The 25,343-nt window shown below is 32.7% G+C and overlaps 1 protein-coding gene across 2 annotated transcripts in view; it reads right to left on the bottom strand.

Moving 5' to 3' along the window:
- Window positions 1-25,343, bottom strand: part of Rab28 (RAB28, member RAS oncogene family) — a 77,334-nt gene that overhangs the window by 31,960 nt on the left and 20,031 nt on the right. For both annotated transcript variants that reach the window (XM_047566884.1, XM_047566883.1), the window contains exon 4: window positions 22,914-23,043. In XM_047566884.1, the coding sequence (XP_047422840.1) occupies window positions 22,914-23,043 (130 nt within the window). The remainder of the gene's footprint in view (window positions 1-22,913; window positions 23,044-25,343) is intronic.

Here is a 25,343-nt window from a genome sequence, read left to right as displayed (position 1 = left end):
ATTCACAATAGCCGGATTGTGGAACCAACCTAGATGCCCTTCAATTGATGAATGGATAAAGAAACTGTGATATATATATACATATATATAGATATATATATATATATGTATATATATATATACACACAATGGGATATTACTCAGTCATAAAGAATAATAAAATTATGGCATTTGCAGGCAAATGGATGAAATTGGAGAATATCATGCTAAGTGAGATAGGCCAATCTCAGAAAACCAAAGGACGAATGATCTCGCTGATAAGTGGATGTTGACACATAATGGGGGGGTGGGAGGGGGACAAGAATGGAGGAAGGAAGGACTGTATAGAGGGAAAAGAGGGGTGGGAGGGATGGGGGGAAGGGAAAAAATAACAGAATGAATCAAACAACATTACCCTATGTAAATTTATGATTACTCCATGTACAAACAGAGAAATAACATGTATCCCATTTGTTTACAAATTAAAAAAAAAAGACTATGGGGATTAAGAAAGAACCTTAAAATTCTAAAATACAATTTCCAGAACAGTTTTCAGAACAAAATAAATAAGAGGCTAAACAGTAGAATGAAATTGACAGAAATCTTATTGATCCAGAAGAAAAACTGAGACATTTTCTCAGATATAAAGAAAACAAAATTCAAAAATGACAGAAGTCCTGAAAAATAACTTAAAAGCTGTGAAGAATATGTGATGCAGCTCAAATTTCTATAAATCATTTTTTCTGAGCTGATAATAAAGACATAAAGATGGATAGAGCCATCCAAGCACCACAAAGTATTAATTTTAAAAAATCTAAACAATATGGTAAATTTCCAATACTCCAAGGTAAAGAAAAACTCGTAAACTCAATGAGATAAAAAAATATAGAAGGAAGGGTAATCAAGACTAGCATCAAATTTTTCATTTTCAACATTAAATATCAAAATACAACAGAACAACAGAACAATGATTACAAAGTTAGAGGCAAGACGATTCTGAACTTAAGTGAAACTATTGTTCAAATGTTGGCAAAAGACGAAAGTTCAAACAACAGACACAAGGCACACCATCTAATATAACTTTTGTGAATAAATGATTAATTGATGAATTAAGGCACACATAAAAACAGATGGCTCATTGAAGAATTCAATGGATGCAAGAAAAGTTGATGAAAAACGAAGCTATGAAACCCCATGATATGTGACTATAAAGCATACTATACAACCAATGTAAAATTAACAATAAACTGACAAAATAAGATTAAAATAAAAATCTAAAGATGAAATGGAAGGGGAAAAGCAAAAGTACAAAAATACTTTTTGGGTACAAAGCAATATATATTCTTTTTTATGCTGCTAGAGAATTCTGTATTAAATGTTAAATGACTTAATGATAATACTGAATATTATTTAGCTTTTAAGGATAAAAATATATTTTATATTTTCAATACAGTTAAAATATATTTTAAACATGAAATCAGATTGACTATATTTAGAAAATTAGAACTACAATTTTAAAATTTCCAAAATCTCTAGAGGAAAATGTAGTTTTCAAAGTATTAACTGATCTACAAAAGACAAGAAAGGGTCTTTGGAACATTCTCTTCCACCGGGTTTCCTTAGAATAGCATTCACTTGATATCAAACCAAACACAAAACATTCTTTGATATGTTCTAGAAGACCACTAAGATATAATACTTTTAAAGCATTCTTTGAAGTTATACTATTAATCTAATCAAGATGATCAGCAAGCAATTGATTCTAGAATTAAGTCCCATTGCATGATACTAAAATTAAGGACTAAATCCCATTTAAGACTAAATCAACAAATGCTATTCTCCTGAAATCTTTTGCAGTAATTTAATACAGAACTTTGTTTCAAAAATTCCAACACTAGCAAATTCACTCTCTAGCATCAAGAAAGTACTCAAGGTGTCACATTATGCCTGTGTACGTGCAACTGAGCAGGAATTCTCACAGAAAGCCGAATTGATCCAAATATGTTTTCTCAAAATCTTGATGACTTTGACATTATAAGAGGACTAATAGAAACTTTTATTCTATGGAAAAGTTCTTGGCTTTTACAGGTCCTAGCACTCTCGTTTTGTTTGAATTTAACACATTTATACAGAGTTCTATGGCAACAAAAACCTGACAGAACAGCAATCACACTTTGGAGCTGCGTCAATTTTAAATAATGTACACGTGATTATCCTCATAGGATTAGCACTTTAAGATACTACTCCCTCCTTCCATTTCCACTAAACACTTGCTTATATTACTACAGCAATAAAATATGACAGAAAAAGAAATTAAGCTTAGATTAAAGGTAATGTGGGATTTAAGATGTCACATCGGTAACTATAATTTGTTTTATGATTATCATATTACTATCAAGTGTATCTCTGGAGATTTAAACTTGAGATAAGGGTTTAAAATGAAAAAGGAAAAAATCTGCCTAACTGCTTAGTTTCAACATGGAGATGATCTCTGACATTTTCAGCTCCTGACAAAATTCCTGGGAGGTTTTCACAAAGATTCAATGCAAAAGACTTACTGAAGGTGGGGCAGAGCAGAAGTCATCCTCTTCTGAGTCTCACGTTACCATTAATCTCATCCAATCAGACAGGATTCATGCACTGAAGAGGATGCATTCTTGGAAAATCATCTCTAAGGAGATTCTCCACACCATGAGAACTGTGAGGAAAATTATTTGATCCTTGCATAAAAAACCCCAACGATGATGCCTCCTGTCTTTTGTTTCAATTTCCATGGTATTCATCCTTTAACTTGATCCTCATTTAATAAATCCCATCTTCCTCTGCCCATCCATAAACTGGTCACTGTTCATTTTCAATCCTGTAATTCTAACCTTCCTTATTATTTTATGGCTATACATTGAAACCTATTAAGTCTTTAAGGGTAGGGACACTGTCCTCCTCTTTTTGAATTCTCAGTTTTTAGCATGATTCCAGAAATAACAGGCCTTCAACAAATGTTGGCTAAATAAACTTGCCATATGGTACTATACTAATGAAATTATACTCATGTTAGCCCACAGAGTTAATCACAACATTTAATTTTAGTCTTGGTTACCTTTCCTCACAAAATTACTAATGAGAATATTTTCAAGCTACGGCAAGTTTAACTTGATTCAAAGGCTACAACATGTACTTTAGAGCTTCGGGTTTTTGAAGCCAGTCCCTAAAAGAAAATGTTGATTTGTGTAGATTTTTAATCATCATTACATCCTCTTTTTCCTCCTTACTATGTATAAAACTGAGATGTGTATAGTATTAGAAAATAACTCAGCCTCATAATCCAAATGTTCAGAAATCCCTATACACCTGGTATTTTAAAATAAACTTGTTACTGATTTTTTTCTAATTTTTTCTAAATTTGAAAATTCTCTTCATGAAAACAGTTAAAAAGACATTAAATGCAATCTTTGTTCTTTGAATATGTGTATGTGCATGTGTGTCTATAAAGTGTGTGAAACCCAGGTCCTCATACATGCTAGGCACTTGCTATATCACTTAGCTATACCCCTAGATTTCATTTTATTTCATATGTATATTTGAAGATATAAAACACTTTGAAGATATACAATATTTAAAGACTTAAAAATCGTTTTCAAATACTACTGCTTTCAACTATAACAGAACAACTAGGACAAGATTTTTTCTCCTGCTGTAAACAAGTACAAAATTGGATAAGGGGAATGAATGGGAGGGAAGGGGAAGAGGGACAGGAAAGACAATAGAATAAATCAGACATAATTCTCTTATGTATATATAAATACATGACCAGTGAAATTCCATCCACATCACGTACAACTGCAGAAATAGGATCCTAAATGGAAAAAGTTACACTTCATTTATTTATAATATGTCAAAATACACTCTATTGTCATGTATATCTAAAAAGAACAAATAAAAAAAGAAAAAAATTGGACAAAATATATAAAGCAACTATTTTCAGACAACAGACATCAGGCAGGACAAGCACATGATCCTTGAGAAATAAACAGACAAGGTAAGTTAAAATTTATAATCACTCTATCTTTCTACCTGGAGGTATTCCTAGGCCATAATGAAGGGAAGGAGAATGTGATGAGCTTGATAAATACAGGAAACAGACTGTACTTTAAGTGAGCAGAAGCACTTGGGATTTGTGGAGCAGAGTACAGAAAGTGGAGTTCTACAATGAGAAAAAAGTCCTGACATCTTTCTAGTTTTCTGTACTATGTTCTTTACTAAGCTACACATGTTTGTGGATATACTCTAAGATTCTGGGCAAGAAGAAAAATTAGGCTATAACCAGAAAAATTCCCAGCATGCAAAAAGACTTGGGAAATATTCAACTGGGAAAGAGGAAGGAGCTCATTGAAATCTCAAGGTATTCGGTAGGAAAGAGATTAAAGTAACAATCAAACTACCTCTTTCTATAGACACTCCTAACAAAGCATAAAAACAAGCTTTGGAATATCAAACCACAAATAACTTAAGTGCCTGTCAAAGTTCAAAAGAAGATAAACAAAAGCTAACATTCAAGAAAATAAAATGTTCAAAGTCCAATAAAGAAGTAACACACATGTGAAGAAGAAAATATCAGTGAATCAAATGAAAACCAGTCAGGGAAACAGATTCAGAAGTGGCAAAAGTTATGGAATTAAGCAACATTTATTTTTTTTAATGAAAAATTCACTAGAGGGACTCAAGAGCAGACTCAAGCAGAGAGAAGAAATAATCAATGAATCTGAAGACAGATCAAATGAAATTACTCTGCCTGAGAAGTAGGAAGAAAAACAAATGAAGAAAACTGAACAAAATATCAGAGAACTATGGGGCACCACCATGTATTTCTTCTCAGGAAAAAAAAAGAGAAAGACTATTTGAAGAAATAATAAGCAATTAACTTTCCAAATTTTATGAAAAACATTAATGTACACATCCAAGAAGCTCAACAAATTCCAAGTAGAATAAACTCAAATCGATCTATACTAGACACAATATAACCAAACTGAAATAAAGGGGAGAAAAACAATCAACCATCTCAGTAACGCGTCCCCCGCCCCCCCGCCCCCCCCTGCCAAAAAAAAAAAAAAAAAAAACCTGACAAGACGTTCAATACTGATTTCACTCTTCACTCAATGGGAGCACTCCTTGGTGCAATTAGGCAAGAAAATAAATTAAAAGGAAGCCATACTGAAAAGGAAGAAGTCAAATTATCTGTATGTGAAGATGCCATGATCTCATATATTGAAAATCATAAAGAATTCACATAAAAGTGATGAGGAATATAGAAATACTGCAACTCCTGTATATTACGAGACATGGTAAAATGTGCAGCTGCTCTGGCAAATGCTTTTGACAATTCTTCCAGAGGCTACATTTGGCCATCTCTCAAAAAGTCCAACAGAAAGTTAACACATGACCCAGGAATTCCATTCTTGGGTATCTTCACCAGAAATATGAAAATCTATGACCACACAAAAACTTGTACACAATGTTTCAAAGCAGCATTATTTATAATAACCAAAAAAGGAAAACAAAACAAATGTCTATCAACTAATGAATTGATAAATAAAATGTGGTACGGTAAATGCACACAACACAATGTTATTTGGCTGTTTGAAAAATGAAGCATAGATTCATGCTATCACAGGAATGAACCTTTAAAAACATTAATTTTAAATGAAAGAACTCAGACACAAAAGGCAACATATTTCACCATTCCATTTACATGAAATGTCTAGAATAAGTAAATCAATAAAGACACAAAGTAGATTAGGGGCTAGGAAGAGGGGGAGGAAAAGAGGGAAAAGTAAGTAACTGCTAATGGCAGTTTAGATCATGCATATAAAACTCCCAGGTCCCTTCTTCATCTTCAACTTTTTCTCTAATACAAGACACGATAATGTCCTCAAACATAATTATACACATATAGTCCCAAAGACCTAGCATCTCCACCCATTTCTCTCTTTAAAAAGCATATCAGATTACAAGGTAACATCTCACACACACTCACACACACACACACCCTTTATTTTTCACAATATTTGGATATAGAGCACAACATATCACAAAAAATCAAGTGTGTCACAACTGCCCGCTGCACAAGAAAATTTTCTCTAAGATAATCCACCTGAAAGAAGTTATTAACATCAAAATGTTTGATTATAAGACACTGACAAATTTTATCAATACTAATTTTAAATACAGCTTATCAAAAAGTTACTTTTTCTATGCCTCTTGCATAATTTATACTTCTCAATTTATCTTCCAAAAATTATTTAAATGTGATGCCCCATATACTTTACATTTATTAAATTTGAAAGAAGTCTTTAGAAAAACATTAGTTCAAAAAACAGTAAAACACCCAAGCTCATTTACGAATTAAACCTAAATGCTCAGTAAAAAAGGGTATTTGCCTAAATGCCAAATATGCTTCTAATTCATTAAATCACAATGGCTCTGTTATGATCTGAGTCATGATTCCCAAAAATGGCAACATCTTAACACCTAGTACTTCAGAATGTGAATATATTTGGAGACAGAGCCTTTGAAGAGGATATAAGGTAAAATGAAGTAAGTCATAGAGATGGGTCCTAAACCACTATGCCTGGTGTCCTTATAAAAAGAGATGCACAGTAGAAAGACGTTCTGAGTTACTTAAAAGGCTGTGGCAGGAGGATCCAAGTATGAAGCCAGCCTGGGCAACTTAGGACCTGGCTCAAATTTTTAAAAAGGGCTGAGTATGTAGCTCAGTGGTAGAGCACTTGCCTAGCATGTGTGAAAAATTATCAACCCCACCAGCACATTGATCTCGGACTTCTAACAGAATTATAAAGAAATAAACTTCTGTGGCTTAAGTCATCCAATCTAAAGTACTTTATAGCAGTCCTAGCGAAAAAATATTCTTCTGTTATTTATATCCTCTAACCTGTTAGTGACATGGAAACAAATACCTAAATATAGAAGTGGAACTAATATTTCAAGAAATGATAAAATAAGTTCTTTGGAAATATAAATGTAGAAAAGAACTCTGGATCTCTTTTCCAAAAGCCTGAATTACTTTGGGTGTAGTGGGACTTTAGAATAATAAATTCCACATTCTTACAACAAAAAATTGTAACAAAAAGTTAGCTTCCTTTTTGTGTCATGGTACATACATGTGTGTTCGTGTGTATGTGTTTCAACTGTAAATAAGATAGCATTAAATTTCAATGTGAGAAAGTCCTTGAATTGGCTCAACACTTCCCTGTAACAACATGAAAAGCAGATATGCTTTTGGGGAAAACAGAGCTAGATTCAAATCTCAGCCCCTGCCTCTTACTAGCTACTTCACAATAGACACATTACTTTCTCAGTCTCCTGAATCTAGCAAAGGAAGTTCACTAAGCCTGATGCCTAGCACATAGCATGTAACACGAGCTTTATAAAACAGACATCATTCCATCTTCATTTCTTATTAAAAACTCAGCCCAAAAGGAATAGCAAGCTATCTATCTAACTATTACTGAAAAAACTGCACCAATGTGCTATTATCTGTATTTTACTATCATATGGTTTAAATAATAAAGCCTAAATATAATCAAAATTAGCACAATAGTTTATATTAAAGCTATTTATATAAATACTACAAAAAACAATAAATACTTGGCATGGACTCTCTTTAATGTATGAGATTTAAGATGGATTCAAAATTTTTTTTCTTGCTCACTCTAATTAAACCTTATTTTAAAATGTGACATTTTGGAGAATTTCAGTAATCCCACTTAAAATACAAACTCTACTAATTTTGCAAAGATCCATTCCACATTCTACTTAATTCTTGGTTGACAGTTTTTTCCTCCCTGTGATACATTACAATGAAATTAAATATTTTTTTTCTTTTGTAGACTTAAAGTTTCGTTGTGTAAGTAAAAAGAGCATAATAGACAAAAACAGTAAGATTTTAAGTTTCCTGAAGGCAAAATTAATGATATATGTGTTTTAAAGGTAGTCATGTAATCAGGGAAATGCAAATCAAAACTAATTAAGATTTCATCTCACTCCAGTCAGCATGGCAGTTATCAAGGATACAAATAATAATAAATGCTGACAAGGACGGGGTGGGGGGAGGTACAAATTCGTGGTAGAACTAAAAATTAGTACAACCACTTTGGAAAGCAGTGTGGAGATTCCTCAAAAACCAGGAATGGAACCATCATAGGACCCAACTATTCCAGTCCTCAGTATTTACCCAAAAAAAACTAAAATGGGCAAACTACAGCAATATAGTCACTGCAGTGTTTACAGTAGCCCAATTCACAATGGCCAAATTATGGAATCAACTGAGATGCTCCTCAATAGATGAATAGATCAAGAAAATGTGCTGCATAAACAGAGTGGAGTTTTACTTAGTCATACTGTGCATTAATCTCCTGATAGGGATTAACTGAGTGCTAATAGTAGGTAGGTAGGGTGTGTCTAGAAGAGGTGGGTCCTGGGAGTATGCCTTTGTGGTATACATTTTGCCTGTGGTGAGAGAAGCTTTGTCTTTCTGTCTGTGTGTGTGTGTGTGTGTGTGTGTGTGTGTGTGTGTGTCTCTCTCTCTCTCTCTCTCTCTCTCTCTCTCTCTCTCTGCTTCCTGATTTCATGTCCTGAGCCAATTTCCTCTACCACATTCTTCCGCTATGATGTTCCGCCACACACTGGGCCCAGAGCAATGGAGTCAGCTGTCTATGGACTGAAGACCTCTACTACTGTGAGTCCCAAATAAACTTTTCCTCCTTAAAATTGTTCTTATCAAGTCTTTTGGTCACAGCAGTGAAAAAGTTGACTAAAACCAGAATCTAACAAAATCATGTTATTTATATATATATATATATAAATGTACCAAAGGGAAAATCTCCTTTATATGTAGAAAACACCAATCAAAAATAAATAAATAGCAGAATGCAGTGACACATGCCTGTAATCCCAGCAGCTCGGGAGGCTGAGGCAGGAGGATCACGAGTTCAAAGCCAGCCTCAGCAACTTAGCAAGGCACTTAGTAAATTCAGTGCCTCTGCCTCTAAACAAAATACAAAAAAGGGCTGAAGATGTGCCTCAGTGATTAAGTGCCCCTGAGTTCAATCTTCAGTACCAAAAATATAAGTATAAATATAAATAAATAAATAAGTAAAGGAGTGAAAGGAAGATCAGCAGAGGAGAGAGTAAACAAGGAGGGAGGAGGTAAAGAATGGAGAGGGGCAATGGAAATTGAAATCAAATTTCTGCATGCATAATTATGTCAAAAGGAATCCAAATACTATGTATAAATAGAATGCTCTAATTAAAAAAAGCAGTCATGTACTCAGAGAGAGCACATTGTTTTAAACAGCCATATAATTTTATCATTCCTTTTCTACAATGCTTAATTTAAAGGTGTTTGAAACAATACAGAACTCAGAACATGTCTTTCATTTAAATATATACAGAATCACACAGAGAATTGGAAGCATTCTAAAGAATCACCTCATTTTATCAAATCATTTTAAAGGAATTAATAGATAAAATACAGACTACAATAATATTTATTCTTTTTCCCATTGTTAGCAATATATCTCTTTTATAGTCTACAGTAGTTAATCTCTCCCATTCCCTAAATGATAATGAGAATATATTTTCACAGTAGCAATTTGTGACATTTCTATAAATCAATGTGCTGCAGTGATACCTAAATAAAAGCTTATTTCACTATAATGATGCTTCCAGGCTTCCCTCAAGTCAGGTGGTTACTTGTAGTTAATGATCTGTGACATGCCACACAAGTAGTCCTAAAAAGACTTATTATCCATCGCATGTGCAACAATATTTGCTTTATGGATGGCTAAATGAATGAAGACATTCAATGTAACTGTAAAAGTAAAATCAAAAGAAAACTTACAAGTAACATGTTTTCTTTAAGTAAAAGGGCTGTGACCATTTTCCATTAATACTTAACCTTTTGCTGGAGCAGTGCAACCACATATGAGGCTCCAATCCATAAAGTCCAAGAGCTGTTCTGGGTTAATGCTAATTAACTGCCCCCAATCAAAAGAGCAGTCACTTTCCACAAATGTTAGATCATCAGCCTCTATTGTTGGCATCAGTCACATCTTAGAGTTTAATAGTAAAAAAGAATACACACAACTTGAAAACACATCTTTTAACCAAGTCTATATATACATATACAACACAAACATGCCAAGAAAAGAATTATGATGTATGCAAAATTGGCTAATCTCAAATACTTTACCTTTCAAATCTGCCAGACTTTGTATGCATTCACATGTTTATCATTTATAATTTTATTTCATTTACTAGAGTCAGTTTTTGTCTACCATATGTCCACTGTAGATTAACTATTCCCTTAGGCACAATTGAGGACTTTCCATTTGTTGTAAGAAGAGCTAAGTATGAAGGACACAGCCAGAAATAACATTTATACCTCAACCAAAAACAGAAGCACATTCAAACTCAAACGATGGTTTATGTGGCATCTACTTTTTTTATTAGACACATGTCTACATAACAAAATAAACTTGAGATACAAATCCATGGCAACAGTGCAAGAGCTTTCATCATTCAGATGAGATATCAAAATTTTTTCACCTTCATCAATTGAATATAAACAATTTTCCAAAACATACTTCTAAACTCTAAGTTAAAAGAAAGTTTGGTTTACAAACATTAATTATAGCCAACATTTTAATCATTATGTATTTCAAGGATTATTTCAAATTTTTTTCATCTTTTGATTTTTAAATCCTTATATTAGAAAAATTCATACATTTAGCAGGATTTCTCTTATTATCCATAAGTAGAAGACAAGATTTGAAGAGAGAATGGGAAAGACAATAACAACTACCATATGCAGCAGTATCATATAAGAGGCATGGTTCTAGGAACTTTACATATATTTAACTCTTAAGCTAATTCTATGTTTAAGTCTACTTCCTAATGAGATAGATGCTATTATCAGTCCCAGTACACAGATAAAAAAACGGAGATACCAAGAGGATAAGTAGTGCATTATAGTCACACAGTTCATAAATGAACCCACATCTGAACCCAAGTAGTCTTGATTTGGAGTCTGTGGCCTAGTTACTAGTCTACACTGTCTACTTCTATTAAATATATTTGGGGGTAGAACACACTAAAAATTAAATATCCCTAGAGTAAAATATAATTTCTCATCTTTTTAAGCTTGAAATTTTGAATGAAAATAAAAAGATTAATTAGGGTTAAGAGTTTACTTTAAAAAAAAAAACTACATATGCAATGGAAAATGTTTTCTAAATGATTTTTTGTGGTACTAACACTTAAGAAGTGACACTGTTATTTTTCCCAGCTTCATTAAGGTATAACTGCCAAATTAAAATTGTACATATTAACAGTGTACAACACAATGTTTGACATATGCAAACTTGAAAATGATAAAATCAAGTTAACACATCCATCATGTCACACACTTATTTTTTTGTGGTGAACATTCAAGAACTATCCTTGTCAGCAATTTTCAAGTACAGTAGTTCCTTAGTATTTGCAGGGAACTGATTTCAGAACCCCCTGCAGATACCAAAATCCCAACATGCTCAAGTCCTTTATATAACATGGTGCAGTATTTGCATATGATACTAAACACATCCTCCCATATACTTTAAATATCTCAGATTAGTTATAATACTTAATACAATGTAAATAGTTGTTATAGTAAGGGAATACTGACAAGTTGGGAAATCTGCACGTGTTCTGTACAGATTCTTTTCCCAATATCTTCCACCTACAGTTGTTTGAATTCAGGGATGCACAAACTACAGATACAGAAAGCCAACTGTATACAATACTATTACCTATAAATACTATGATGAACAATAGATTCCCAGCCAGTACACACCCTGACAATTTATAACCTTTGGCCAATATCACTTCTTCCCAACACTCCAGACCCTGACAACTAACTCTACTCTCTGCTTCTATGAGTTCAATGTTTTTAAATTCCACACATAAGTGATATGATACAGTATTTGTCTTTCTATGTCTGGTTTATTTCACATAGCATAATGTCCTCCAAGTTCAGCCATGTTATTGCAAATGACTGCATTTCTTTATTAAGGTTGAATAGTATTCCACTGTGCACAGGGGCATGCGCGCGCGTGCACGCATGCACACACACACACACACACACACACACACACCACCACCCCCAATAAAAAAACACTAAATTTTCTTTTCTTTATCATTCACTGATGGACCCTTAGACTGATTCCTTTTCTTGACTATTGTGACTAATGCTTAAATGAATATGAGAATAAAAAAATCAATATAATTGATTTCATTTCATTTGGATACATACTCAAAGTGGGACTCTGGATCATATTTTTAATTTTTTGAGGAACCCCCATTCTATTTCCCATAAGGGCTATACTAACGTATACCCAAAAGCATTGTACAGAGTTCCTATTTCTCCACATCCTTGCCAACACCCAACTTTTTTTTTTTTTTTAATAACAGCCATTCTAAAAAGTGATGATATCTTACTGAGGATTTAATTTGTATTTCTCTGATGATTAGTAATTCTGAACATTTTTCTTATACCTGTTGACCATCTGTATGTCTCCTTTTGAGAAATATTCATTCGGGTGGGTCCTTTTTAAATCAAGTTATTTGTTTTCTAGCAATTGAGTTGTTTGAGATTCTTACATGTTTCTAGATACTAACTCTTTATCAAAGATATAGTATGCAAATATCTCTTGTCAATCCATAGGCTGTTTCTTCACTGGTGATTTTTTCCTTTCTGTGTACCTCTTTGGTCTGATGTAACTCCACCTGTGCAGGTGATCTGGGGGTTATATCCAAAAAAAAAAAAAGCCCAAATAAATATTAAGAAGCTTTTTTCCCTATGCTTCTTATAGCAGTTTTATAATTTCTACTCTTACATTTAAGTCTTTTATTCATCTTGAGTTGATTTTTGTTATGTGCTATGACATAAGGATCTAATTTCATTGTTTAGCACGTGTAGCTATCCAGTTTTCCCAGCATCATTTATTGAAGAGACTGTCCCTTTCCCATTATGTGTCAAAAAAGTAGAAGTATAAGTGAAACAGGAAACATTACAAAGAATACAAGAGAAATTTTTAAAATCACCGGAAATTAGTATGAGCAACTATATGCAAACAAATTGGATAGCCTAGAAGAAATGAGATACTTTTCTATAAACGTACAACTTTCCTGGAATGAATAATGAAGAAAATCAAAGCAGACCAATAAAGAAGATTGAATTAGTAAGCAAAACTTCAAAACAAGAAATACCCAGACCTAATGGCCTCACTGGTAAATACTGCCAGTCATTTAAGGAACAGTTTGAGTCAATCCTCCTCAGATTCTAACAAAACATCAGAGAGAACACTTCTAAACTCATTTTTTATAGCCAGCATTATCTTGATATCAAAGCCAGGCAAAAATACAAGACAGGCAACTAGACACCAATATTCCTGATGAACACACATGCAAAACTCCACAACAAAATGCTGGCCATATCAAATTCATTAAAAGAATCATAAAGCCGGATGTGGTGGCACATGCCGATAATCCCAGCAGCTCAGGAGCTGAGGAAGGGGGATCAGAAGTTCAAAGTCAGTCTCAGAAACTTAGCAAGGCACTAAGTGACTTAGTGAAACCCTGTTTCAAAAAAATAAAAAGGAATGGAGATGTGGCTCAATGGTTAAACAGCCTGGTGTTCAATCCCTGGTACCAAAAAAAAAAAAAAATTATAAGCCACCATGTATCCCTGAGACTTAAGAACAGTTCAATATATGCAAACCAAAAAATAAGATATACCACATTAATAGAATATAAGATAAAAATCATAAGATTATCTCAATAAATGCAGAAAAGGCAAGTTAAACTATCATGTTAAAACTGTCAATAAACTGGGTATAAAATAAATCACCTCACCGTAATAAAGTCTAAATAAGACAAGAAGATGGATAACATTATACTCAATGTTCAAAAGCTGAAAGCTTTCCTCCTAAGACCAGAAACAAGGTAAGATTGCCCAATCTACCATTTGTATTCAATATAGTGGATGTCATAGTCAGAAGAATTAGGCAAGGAAAAGAAATAAAAGGCATCCACATTAGAAAGGAAAAAGTGAAACTGTCTCTATTTATAGATGACATGATCTTACATATATAAAACTCTACACATTCTACCAAAAACTGCGAGAACCAATACATGATTTCAATAAAATTATAAGATGAAATCAATATACAAAAATAAGTAGCACTTCTATACACTAACAACAAACTATTCAAAGAGAAATCAAGAAAATAATCCTACTTACAGTAGCATTAAAAAATAAAATAAAATATTTAGGAATAAATTTAACCAAGGAGGTGAAAGAACAGCACTCTGAAAACTACAAAACACTAAAGAAAGAAATAAGAAAAACTGGGTGTAGTGGTGCACACCTAAAATTCCAACAACTCTGGAGGTTGAGGCAGGACGACTGCAAGTTCGAGGCAAGTCTCAGCAACTTAACAAGAATCTGTCTCAAAATTTAAAATATAAAATACAAAGGTCTAGGGATGCAGCTCAGCAGTAAAGTGGCCCTGGTTTCAATCTTCAGTACCAAAAAAAAAAAAAAAAAAGAAGAAGACACAAATGAAAAGATATCACGTGTTCTCATGAGTTCATGGATTGGAAGAATCCACATTATTAAAATGTCTATAATACAAAGTGATTTGAAGATTCATTGCAATTTCCACCAAAATTCTAATGAAATTTTTCACAGAATAGAAAAAAAGTAATCCTAAAATTTGTATGGAACCACTTAAAAATCCAAAGGGTTAAAGCAATCTTAAATAAAAAGAAAAAAAATGTAGTCACCACACTTATTTCAAAACATACTACAAAGCTACAGTAATCAAACATGATACACATTTAGTATCCCTTGACTGAAATGCTTGAGACCAGAAGTATTTCAGATTTCTGACTTTTTTTATTTATCTGAATAAACACAATGAACTATCTGGGTGATGATATAAAAGTCTATACAAGAAAATCATTTATGTTTCACATACACTTATACATACATCCTCAAAGTAACTTTACACAAGTTTTAATAATTTTCTGCATGAAACAAAGTTTCGTAGTGTGTAATCTTCCACTTGTGGTATCATGTGAATTTTCAAAAAGTTTCAGAATTTAGAGGATTTCAGATATTTTGATAAGGGATGCTCAATTTTTACTGATCCCAGTGACTCAGAAGGCTGAGGCAGGAGGATCACAATCTCATGCTTGTAATCCCAGTGACTCAAAAGAGGCAGGAGGATCACAATCTCAAGCCCAGTCTGGGCAATTTAGTATGATGGTATCTCAAAATAAAATAAAAAGGGTAGGGATGTAGTTCAGTGGTAGAGTACCCCTGGGTTCAAACCCCAGTATTGCAGAAAAAAAGGAAACAAAATATTAATACCATCCTCCATTCCTTCTTCTTTTCCCTTTCCTGCTTTATCTATCTCTTATTATTATTGGAAACATATTTTCTTTCTTTCTTTCTTTCTTTCTTTCTTTCTTTCTTCCCTGGAACACAGCTAAATGAGGGCAGGGATAGCCATTTGTTCACTTCTATAATACCTAGACTGATATGTGCTCAAATATTTATTAAATGAATGGAGAGATAATAATTAGAAACAAATAATGTACCTACCAAATTGTTTTATTTACACTGCAAAACTAGACTATCAGGCTGTGGAGGTAGCTCAATAATACTTACTGTACAAGGCCCTGGTTCAACCCCCAACACCACACACATACACACACAAAAAAAACCCTAAAAACATTCATTTGAAATTTTAGAAAATGATGTCACATAAAATGAACATTTAAAATTTAAATTCTAATTCAAGAAAATTTTAAGTTTTATGCTATTTTTACCATGACCAAAACCACTCTAAAACTGACCATATTTCTAAGGTATGCCTGGCAAATACTAAGAATTCAATGAATCTTAGTTAGATATATTACTATTTTTATTATAATTATTATATGCACTTATCCATAAATATAGCAATTTGAATTTTTAACAATAAAATAATTGAATAATAAAAGGAGCCAAAGAAATCTTTGCAAAGACAACAAGGTTTAACATACACATGAAGTTAAAATAAAACTTTCTTAAAACTGTAGAGCAATTAATATGTCCCATTAAGTAATCTTACAACTAAACGGTTTGGGTCAACAATTTTAAAAGTGGAAAATGATTAGGAACAGCCAGTATATTCCCTCATTTTATACACAAGGATGACCAGAAGTGGTTAAGCAAATTGCCCAAGGTTGTACAGCTAAATAAAAAGACAAAACCAAGAGAAAAGTTGCATTTTAATGATCCCAAATCTAGTATATTTTTTTAATTATATTGTATCTGCTTTAAAATACCAAAAATATAGATTAAGGAAACTATTACAGCAACTTATGTTAATGAAAATGTCAAACCCCTTTTCACAATGAAATCTGTTATTATAACTCTGTTCTTAATATAAACTTTATATTTAATAATTTCTTCTACAATTGAAAATCAGTCAGAGATGTATCACAAAAGAAACAGAAACAAGATCAATTATGCTTCCTTTAATATTTAATAAATCTTTACTGTGAAAAAGAGAAGACATTGAAATTGTATATAGTTACAGAATTCCCCCAAATCCCACAAAAACAAAAACTATAATACTTCTTAGGCTAAATAAATTACAGTACTATCAAAATGGCTTGAGGTAAGTTATCCAAAAAACAATGAAATAAGATCACTGCAACAACCATCAGGTGAAAAATGGTTTTTGAGTAATGTTGTGAAGCAGCTCTCATTTGACATTTTCTCCTCCAGCAATTGTCAGTCACACTACCAGTCTGAAGGCAAGCTTATGCTTATGATTTGTAGTTACTATTAAACCAATTAAACTTAAAATACTATCAACATGTCCTGAAAGTAAAATAGGAGTGTGAATAATCATGTAGAAGAACACCTTTGTGTAAATATTAAAAGACTGTCTCACTTGGTATGTAGAAATGCTTTCAATATCTTTCAGTAAGTAAATAACTATAGCTGTTTGAAAAATTTACATGTCAAGAGAGGAAAAAGTAAAGAAGCAGATGAAACATTACTTTCATCTGAAATACACACTTGGGTCTGGTACTTTGGGATTACTACTATCTGAAACAAAAAAGAAGCAAAGGATTAAAAGAAATTGAGGAAAGGGGCACAATGTGTGAATTTCAAACATATAAACAATGAATGTTTCAAATCCTCAGAAGAACTGTTTATGCTTTATAAATCACAGCTCTCTTAAATTGTAACAATGACTTTTTCACCTTGGTATAATACTATAGGTGATAAATTTTATAGGAGTTGGTATGAATCCTTCAAGATAAGAATAAAATTAAATATTATCAATCTAAATGTTTCACATTTCTGCTCTCTAGAAGAAATAAGAATTTTTGTAGACTCAAAAGAGTCACAGTATGGGCAAATATTTTATGTAAATTTCAATAAAATTTTCAAATTTGACAAATAACCACTTTTTTATATTTCTCTATTACTAAGAAAAAAATGGAAGTTTTTTTTAAAACATTGTGGTGATTGTATTAAGAGCATCAGCACAATTTTCAACTTAAAATTTACTTGTTTTACTAGTTCATTCCCACTAAGTCCAGGGCACACAACTTACAGGGTACATTAAAATGTAACCTTTAAACCTCCCAATGTAAAACATCACTTCCTGGGCAGAGATAGTTCTCTAAGAACAATCAATCACTGTTAAGAAGAATATACACTCCACATTGTTAATTAGTGTTGATGCACTCTTCTCTATGCCCTCATCTGTCAGGAAGATTGTTTAAAAATCTGAGTTATTAGTCTTTATTTGGGAAAGGATCTGGTTAATATCTTTAAGAGTAGAAATCATTCATCCATCCACTCTATACTGGAGCATGATAATTCCTACCCCCAATACAAGTTACTGATAACCACCACCCCTCCACTAACTATACAGCCATAAATCAGGAAGAGGGCAGCTCCTATGCAACCCCTGTTAATTCTGTTTACAATCTACCCAACTGAGAATGTTAGCTAGTCAGGGAAGAAACTGGCTGATGGATCAGATAGTAGAAAAGCATAACAGATTAAAGATAGAAAATAACAAAATGACAAATTAAAATGCCAAGTGGTTATAAAACATGGCCTGAATTTAAAATTAATGTTTAGAAAATTAACATTCCTAAATTTTCATTTCATTTTATGTCCTTGCCTGAAACACTGGAGAAAAATTTAAACTGCAGTTTTGCAGATCATGATTTTTTTAATTAAACATAAAAATTAAAACCTTATAAAGTAAAAAAGGTATAGGTTTCTATTATGTAAGTCACAAGTTAGGAAAAAGAAGCAAATTTCCTAAATTTTTTACATTTATTTAAACTAAAATCATAATGTAAAATATCTGACATTTTACTTCAAACACTACCCAACATAATACAACTAGGATGTATTTTCTAAGAAATCCCATTGACATTATTCACCAGGGTGGAATTCAGTGGAACAGTTTGGTCTGAAGGCCATCTTAACAGATTCCCTATATCTAAATATGTATTTTCCTCATTAGGAAAACATTTTCCCCTAATAACACACCCTGGGCCATAAACACTTCTAATTTCAACAGTCTTCATGAAAAGGCTTTTATCCATTCATTCAGTATTCACTCATTCAAGCACTACTCTCAGTGATGAAGTCTTTAGCTTTCATAAAGCTTAAAACTGTTAGTGGAGAAAGGCAGACATGAAATAATGACAGATGACAATGAGACTATGCAGATAACTGAAACACAATAACCTGACATAAAGGACTATGTGGCTCCTGTATAATGAATGGTCAAAGAAGGCAAGTTTAAGAAGATGATGTTTAAGGTGAGAGGAATGACAAATAGAGCTAGCCAAAATCAAAAGGGAAAAGCATTTCAAGCAGAAGATACTCTAGTACAGACGAACTTGGAATGTTTTAGAAACAGGAAAAAAAATAGACCAAGGAGACTTCAGAATACAGTGGGCAAGAAAACATGTAGAAAATGAGATCTGAGAGACAGGGAAGAACCAAATCATGTACACCCAGCAAACCTGGATGAAGAATCTGGATTTCACTGTTGAGTATGATGAGAAAATACTAAAGGGTTTTAAGCAAAGGAATCATGTAATATGATTTTTCACTTGGCAACTGAACCACAGGAGAACAAAGTTAGGAGGAGGAAGAGGATACTGCAGTTAGTTTATGTGAGAGGTGATAGTGGTATGTTAGGCCATGGCAAGAAATAAGATGACAAGAAAATTCTCTAAGAACCATTATCTTTCCAGCCAGTTTTTTAAAACATCTATTTTAGTTCTACTAATTTATAACTTGTGATCATTCAAATTGAAACTAAGTGTACTCAGCATTTTTAAAGGCTATTAGGATTAAATAATAATTAATAGTTATTAAGCATTTATTATGCATAAGACCATATATGGCTAGTGTTTTTCATGCATATCTCATTTAATCTTAAACCAACTTTATCAAACAGAAACCATTACTCTCATTTTAAGATGAGGGAAATTAAGACTTGGTAAAGCAACTTCTCTGTTAAATAAAAAAAAATTGTATCTATAATTAAAATCTAAGTCCAAACCCTGTGCACTCCTCAATACTTTAAAATCTTAAATCATACAAAGAAATACCATTAACTAATGTCTGATAGACTTCCAGAATACAGACTAAAATAAATTAATTTAATTATTATATACTTTCAATTGTTATACATTGAAATAATACACTAATTACCAATCTTTTTGCCCATTTCTTACAAGCAAATACCTTCCTCTAGTGGCTACATCATTAACTTATTCTAGTTAATCTATTTTTAAACATAAAAAACTTAAATGTTCCATTTTTAAAAATTCTTTATATCATCTACCCTCTATCCTCAGTCCAAATTTCTAAGTTTAGTATTTTATATAAAACTCAAATAATCTTATAACTTACTAAATATAAGCTCATGGCATGGAATAAATTTGCCCGGACACACCTAGTCACACACATGCACACACACACAAACACACACACACCCTTCTACTAACTTTGGCTAAAAGTTGACTACTGCTCCTAATATTTAACAGACTATATATATTTCTTTTCAACATTTGTTTTCTATTAAAGTTGCAAAGAATGGGATACAACAGTGAATTAAAAAACACTTTTAAGCAGATGACTACATTTAGGTACTCAGCATAATAATCTAGTTTTAAATGTCTATCATATTTCTCTTGCCTTTCCTTTAGCCAATGTGTGAAGTCTTTGTAAATTTTACTACTTTTTAATGTAATTATATTCCCAAAAAGAAAATGAATATATACTACTATACTATTCTAATATAACATCAATTTGAAAACAGAAATCATAAAATATTTAGGAAACTTGAAGTTAAAATGCTAATAGACTTAACTGCAGAAGGATCTTTCATTATATGATCACATGATACTGGGCTAGTGACAAATTATACAGTAAATAATATCCAGGAAAATATTCATCTAGAATCTGTTCATTTTATATATATAACAGTCTGACTGCATACTCTATGATCTCATTCTGAAAGAGAGTATTATAAAAACATGTAAGAAAGTGGTTATAGCTAAGTCAAAAGTGAAAAAAAAAACTTGACTTTTTGTACTATTAAATCTCAAACAAAATACTGTATTAATTTTCTGTAAAAATTCAAATAACATAAATGTTTGTTCTTAAAACCTGGGCATGGTACCACCAGCCCAGTTCATAGCTCATTTAGTCTGATATCCTGTCTTTAACAGCAATCAGTGGTGGATGCCTCACAGGATAGCATAAACATGTAATAATGTACATAACTATGCACCACTAAACCATTAATTCAGATGGTGGTTAGATTACATCCCGAAAGAAATGAAAACAAATCCCCTCCTTCCTCTATTATTTCCCATAAAATGATGAGAAAACTCCAATAAAGCATAAATTTCACAATAGTATAAGCCAATATTTTGGTAACATGACAAACAGTTAAGAAATTATCTCCTAAAATGAAAAGCTGAACCCAGGAACAGAACCCAAGTTCATCAAAACTGAAGATTTGTAAAGGAAGATTTCAAAGAACTGAAAAGCAACTGATTCACTTAAAAAGAATTATTTATAAAACAGATGAGGAAAATTTGACTTAATCTTAAAAAAATAAAAAGTGTGATTTCTATCCAGGTCATAGCATTTTGTGATATGTAATACTGCTTTCCTAGTGAGTACTTTATATTTTTAACTCTTCAGAGAAATGGCATTCATTCCTGTTTTGTAATGGTTTTAAATTAAGACTTAGATTTATTAAATGCTCATCTCAGTGTGCAAAACCAGATAATGTATAAATTTTGATCTGGCTATTCAGGAAACACTATTTTCTAAACAATCACAGAGGAAAAAATTACTATTCCTTTAAAGACCTTTGAAGAATACAATACTTTTGGCAGTATAAATGGGTATTGATTTAACAACCTAGTCAGGAATTGTTCCTGACTTACATCCTCTACAGTATAATTTGAATTTATTTTCTCTTTTCTGACCTCAAGTAAGTTGGAGAATATCAGGTCATATCTAATATTTCATATATTTGAAAGCCTTTATTAATATCTCATTTCCTATGAACCAAATAGCAGTCCTGTACTGATTTCAGTTTTAAAATTTTATATGATAAATCTCATAGCCCATGAAACAGATATCAAAAAATTGTTATCCCTAATTTTTACCAAGGACTGCTCCTCTCCTAATTCGGTGTACTCTTTCTCAAAAAGAAAACCACAAACAAAAACCACTGAACAAACCACAAAAATTCAAAAAAGGAAGTTTATAAGCAATTGGAGCAAGAAACAATGTATATAAAATTCTATGCAAACACTGCTTCCATCTCTAGAACAGAAGATTATTTAACAAAATGTATATCAAAACCTCTGGGACAGAGCTGAAGCTGCAATTCAGTATCATAAACTCTACAGCTGTATTGCTGTTCTTAATAGTGCATGCTGCTTCCTTAGATCACAGGAAGCCAAAACACACACTGTAAGAACTGAACTTACCTTCACAGGAATTGGCCAAAAGCAGTAGAGCAGTTATGAGAGAGCAAGGATCAAAATGGTTATTGAACAGTATATATTCATTACCACACTGTAATGCCTAAATGGGGGGCTAAATACACATTTAAAAGATGTTTACTACAATATGATGTACACTATATGGCATACTGCAAATTTCAAAAAAAAGATACCATTTATGAAGATAAAGTTATTGAAAAGACTAAACACACCCTTAAGAATTTTCTACTCAATTTGTTTCCAGTTTGGAAACAGCTTCCAAAAAAAGCTGTCAAATATCAATCTCTTTCTCAGGAAAAAATATCAAATCTTTTTCTCAGGGAAAAAAAAAAAGTCTTTGTAAGTTCTCAGTTCAGGTGGCTGTAACAAAATATCACAGAGTGATGGCCTAAACATCCAACATTATTTCTCACAGTTTCAAAAACTGAGAAGTTCAAGACCAAGGTGCAATTGATTCAGGGTCTGGTGAAGGCCCTCTTCCTAGTTTACAGATGGCCACCTTCCTGCTATAACCCCAAATGGCAGAAAAAGATCACCTCTCTCCTCTCTGTTCTTATAAAAGCACTAATTTCATTAAGAGGATTCCATTCTCATTATTTAACTACCACCCAAGAGCCCACCTCCAATTTCCATTATATTGGGACTTGAGTTTCAAGATATGAACTAGAGTGGGGAGAGGGGGCACAAACATTCAGTCCACAGCAACAAACAAACTTTACTATAAATAAGTAGTAATAACTTACTTTTATTGCCCACCAAAGCAACCAGAGGCTGAGTTTCTGACTCTTCACTCACTTTCTTCACCACAGTATACCAATCTTCTAAATTCTCAAAGCTTTGATAATTTGTAATATCATATACCAAGAGAATTCCCTGTCACAAAAGAGTTACAGAATATTGTAATGTACTACTTGAAAAAATATTAATCATAAATACTCTTCAATAATGCCTCAGATATATCAAGTAGAATGTAAAAGATAAATAAAGATTTTACATATAAATTGACTTTATTTTAAATCCTAGCAGATAAATAATAATGTTCATTCAATATAAATCCAGCAATTAAAATATAATGCAACCTAAGGTATAATTTTATCAAAAGTGACTTCCCTGCAAGATATGCTCAGCAAATTAATAGTAAATGTAAAAAAAAATCATATCACACCAATAGGAAAGGCTGCAAGGTCTACAAACCTGTCTCTCATGTTCATGAGGTCAAACATTTAAACTTTTCAATAAATAACCATCTGTTGCTATTTTTTTAAATATTTTCAAAAATGGAGATTCCATGACATCCCTTGATAGTCCATTTCAGTGTTTAACACAATTTTCTTTAAATGAAAAGTCGATTTCCTCTTTTGGTCCTCTGTGCATTGGAGAACAACTTGAGAGTATCCTCCTTCTAATAACCCTTCATATACTTGAAGATAGTTAAGAACTCCTTTACCGTCTGCTTTCCAGAATAAATAAACTCAGTTCCTTAAACTTGCCTCAAAGGGCCTATTTCTGTCCCTTTAATCACAGTTGTTGACTCTTCCCAGGACACCCTACATATAGTTTTTTGACATCCTCTTTAAAATGAGCAATGTAAAACTGGACATGATACTGTAATAAGGGTCTGAGTAAAGCCAAATATAACAGAGGGATTGCTTCCTGCCTCTTATATATCATATTTCTTTTAATTTATCTCATTATTTTGTGGGGGAAGAATGAAAAGTATATACATACACAAAATAACTACCACATTCTTGATTCTCATCCAGTTTGTGGTCAAACACTTAATACAAAATTCTGCATAAGTCTGGACTCTAATGGCATTTATGTCTACCTCTTAGGTTTTAATAATAAAAGTGAAGTACTTTTTGCATCTACTATGTATCAGATGTATATCTAGGTCTTTCATTAATCCTCACAACAATATGAGAGGCTGGCATTATTATTCCTATTTTACTGATAAACAAAGGTTACAAGAACCAAGGTCACACAGATAAGTAAGGGTCGAGCCAGGATTTGAGTCAAGGACTAAATGGCTAAAACATTTGTCTGCCAACTATATACCATGCATTGTGCTGGGTGCTAGGGATGTAAGTTCCAAACCTCAAGGACTTCATAGTTTTGAAAATCAGACACATAAACAGACAAGGATACACAGTTGTCATGGCCAGTAATATGCTGGTAAATATCAAGCAGCTGGCTTGGGCTCAGTGAGGCTGGGAGTAGGAGTACTATTGTACTAAGTACCAAAAGCTATTTAGACCAGAGGTTGGTAAAACAGAGTCTGTGGGTTGAGACCAGCCCACAGCCTGCATCTGTAGATAAACTTTATTTTAAAAAATCATCATACTAATTTGTTTAAGCATGACTAATGACTGCTTTAGTGGACAACTGCAGAGTTGATTAGTTGCAACAGAGATAGTATGGCCTATAAAAAAGTTTAACATATTTCTTATCTAGTTCTTTATAGGAAACGTCTGCCAATTCCTAGTCTACACCAATGTGTGCAAAATTTTCCAGGGATCCTTATGAATTTTTCAGGACTCATAAAAAAGATAGGAGGATAAACTTATTCACTAATCTAGCTATCTAAACAACCCTCATGCTTCTCTAATCATATTCTCAATATAATTTAAGGTAAAAACTATTTACTGTTTTTTTATATTATCATCATAATTAGTACCAGCTTTGATCTTCACTCTTGTGAAAATCTGAGAAGGAAAGATTTAAATAAGCAAAAATATTAAAATACAAAAGGAATTCTGGGACTTTCAGTTTCAGCTCCAACACATTAAAAAAAGAAACCTGTCCTTACAATAAGGAAAAGCCTGAGCACGATGAAAATCAGTGACTTTTCTTAGACTCATCAGAGAACTAAGATTTCAGGGCAAATCACCATTCTGAAATACACAAAGAGAGGAAAATCCAGATAGTTACAGTCAAGATCAGTTTACCTGGAACAGAAGCTACTAGAGGCAGTAAACGGTAATATCTAAATGTTAACTTTGACCAATTTTAATAAATCGCTAGAGACAGTGGTCAAGCTTCAGTGGAAGATGCTAAAGGCACACAGCCTTAGGGTTACCCCCACACCTCCATGGTCTTACCTCGAGGAACTTGGGGAAGAGCCAAGAAAAATTTCCTCATGGCTCTGCACAGACAGAGAGAAGTAACCACTG

The sequence above is a fragment of the Sciurus carolinensis genome, chromosome 10 (assembly GCF_902686445.1).
Source record: "Sciurus carolinensis chromosome 10, mSciCar1.2, whole genome shotgun sequence".
Classification (NCBI taxonomy): Eukaryota; Metazoa; Chordata; class Mammalia; order Rodentia; family Sciuridae; genus Sciurus; species Sciurus carolinensis.
This window is presented reverse-complemented; position numbering and strand designations above follow the sequence as displayed.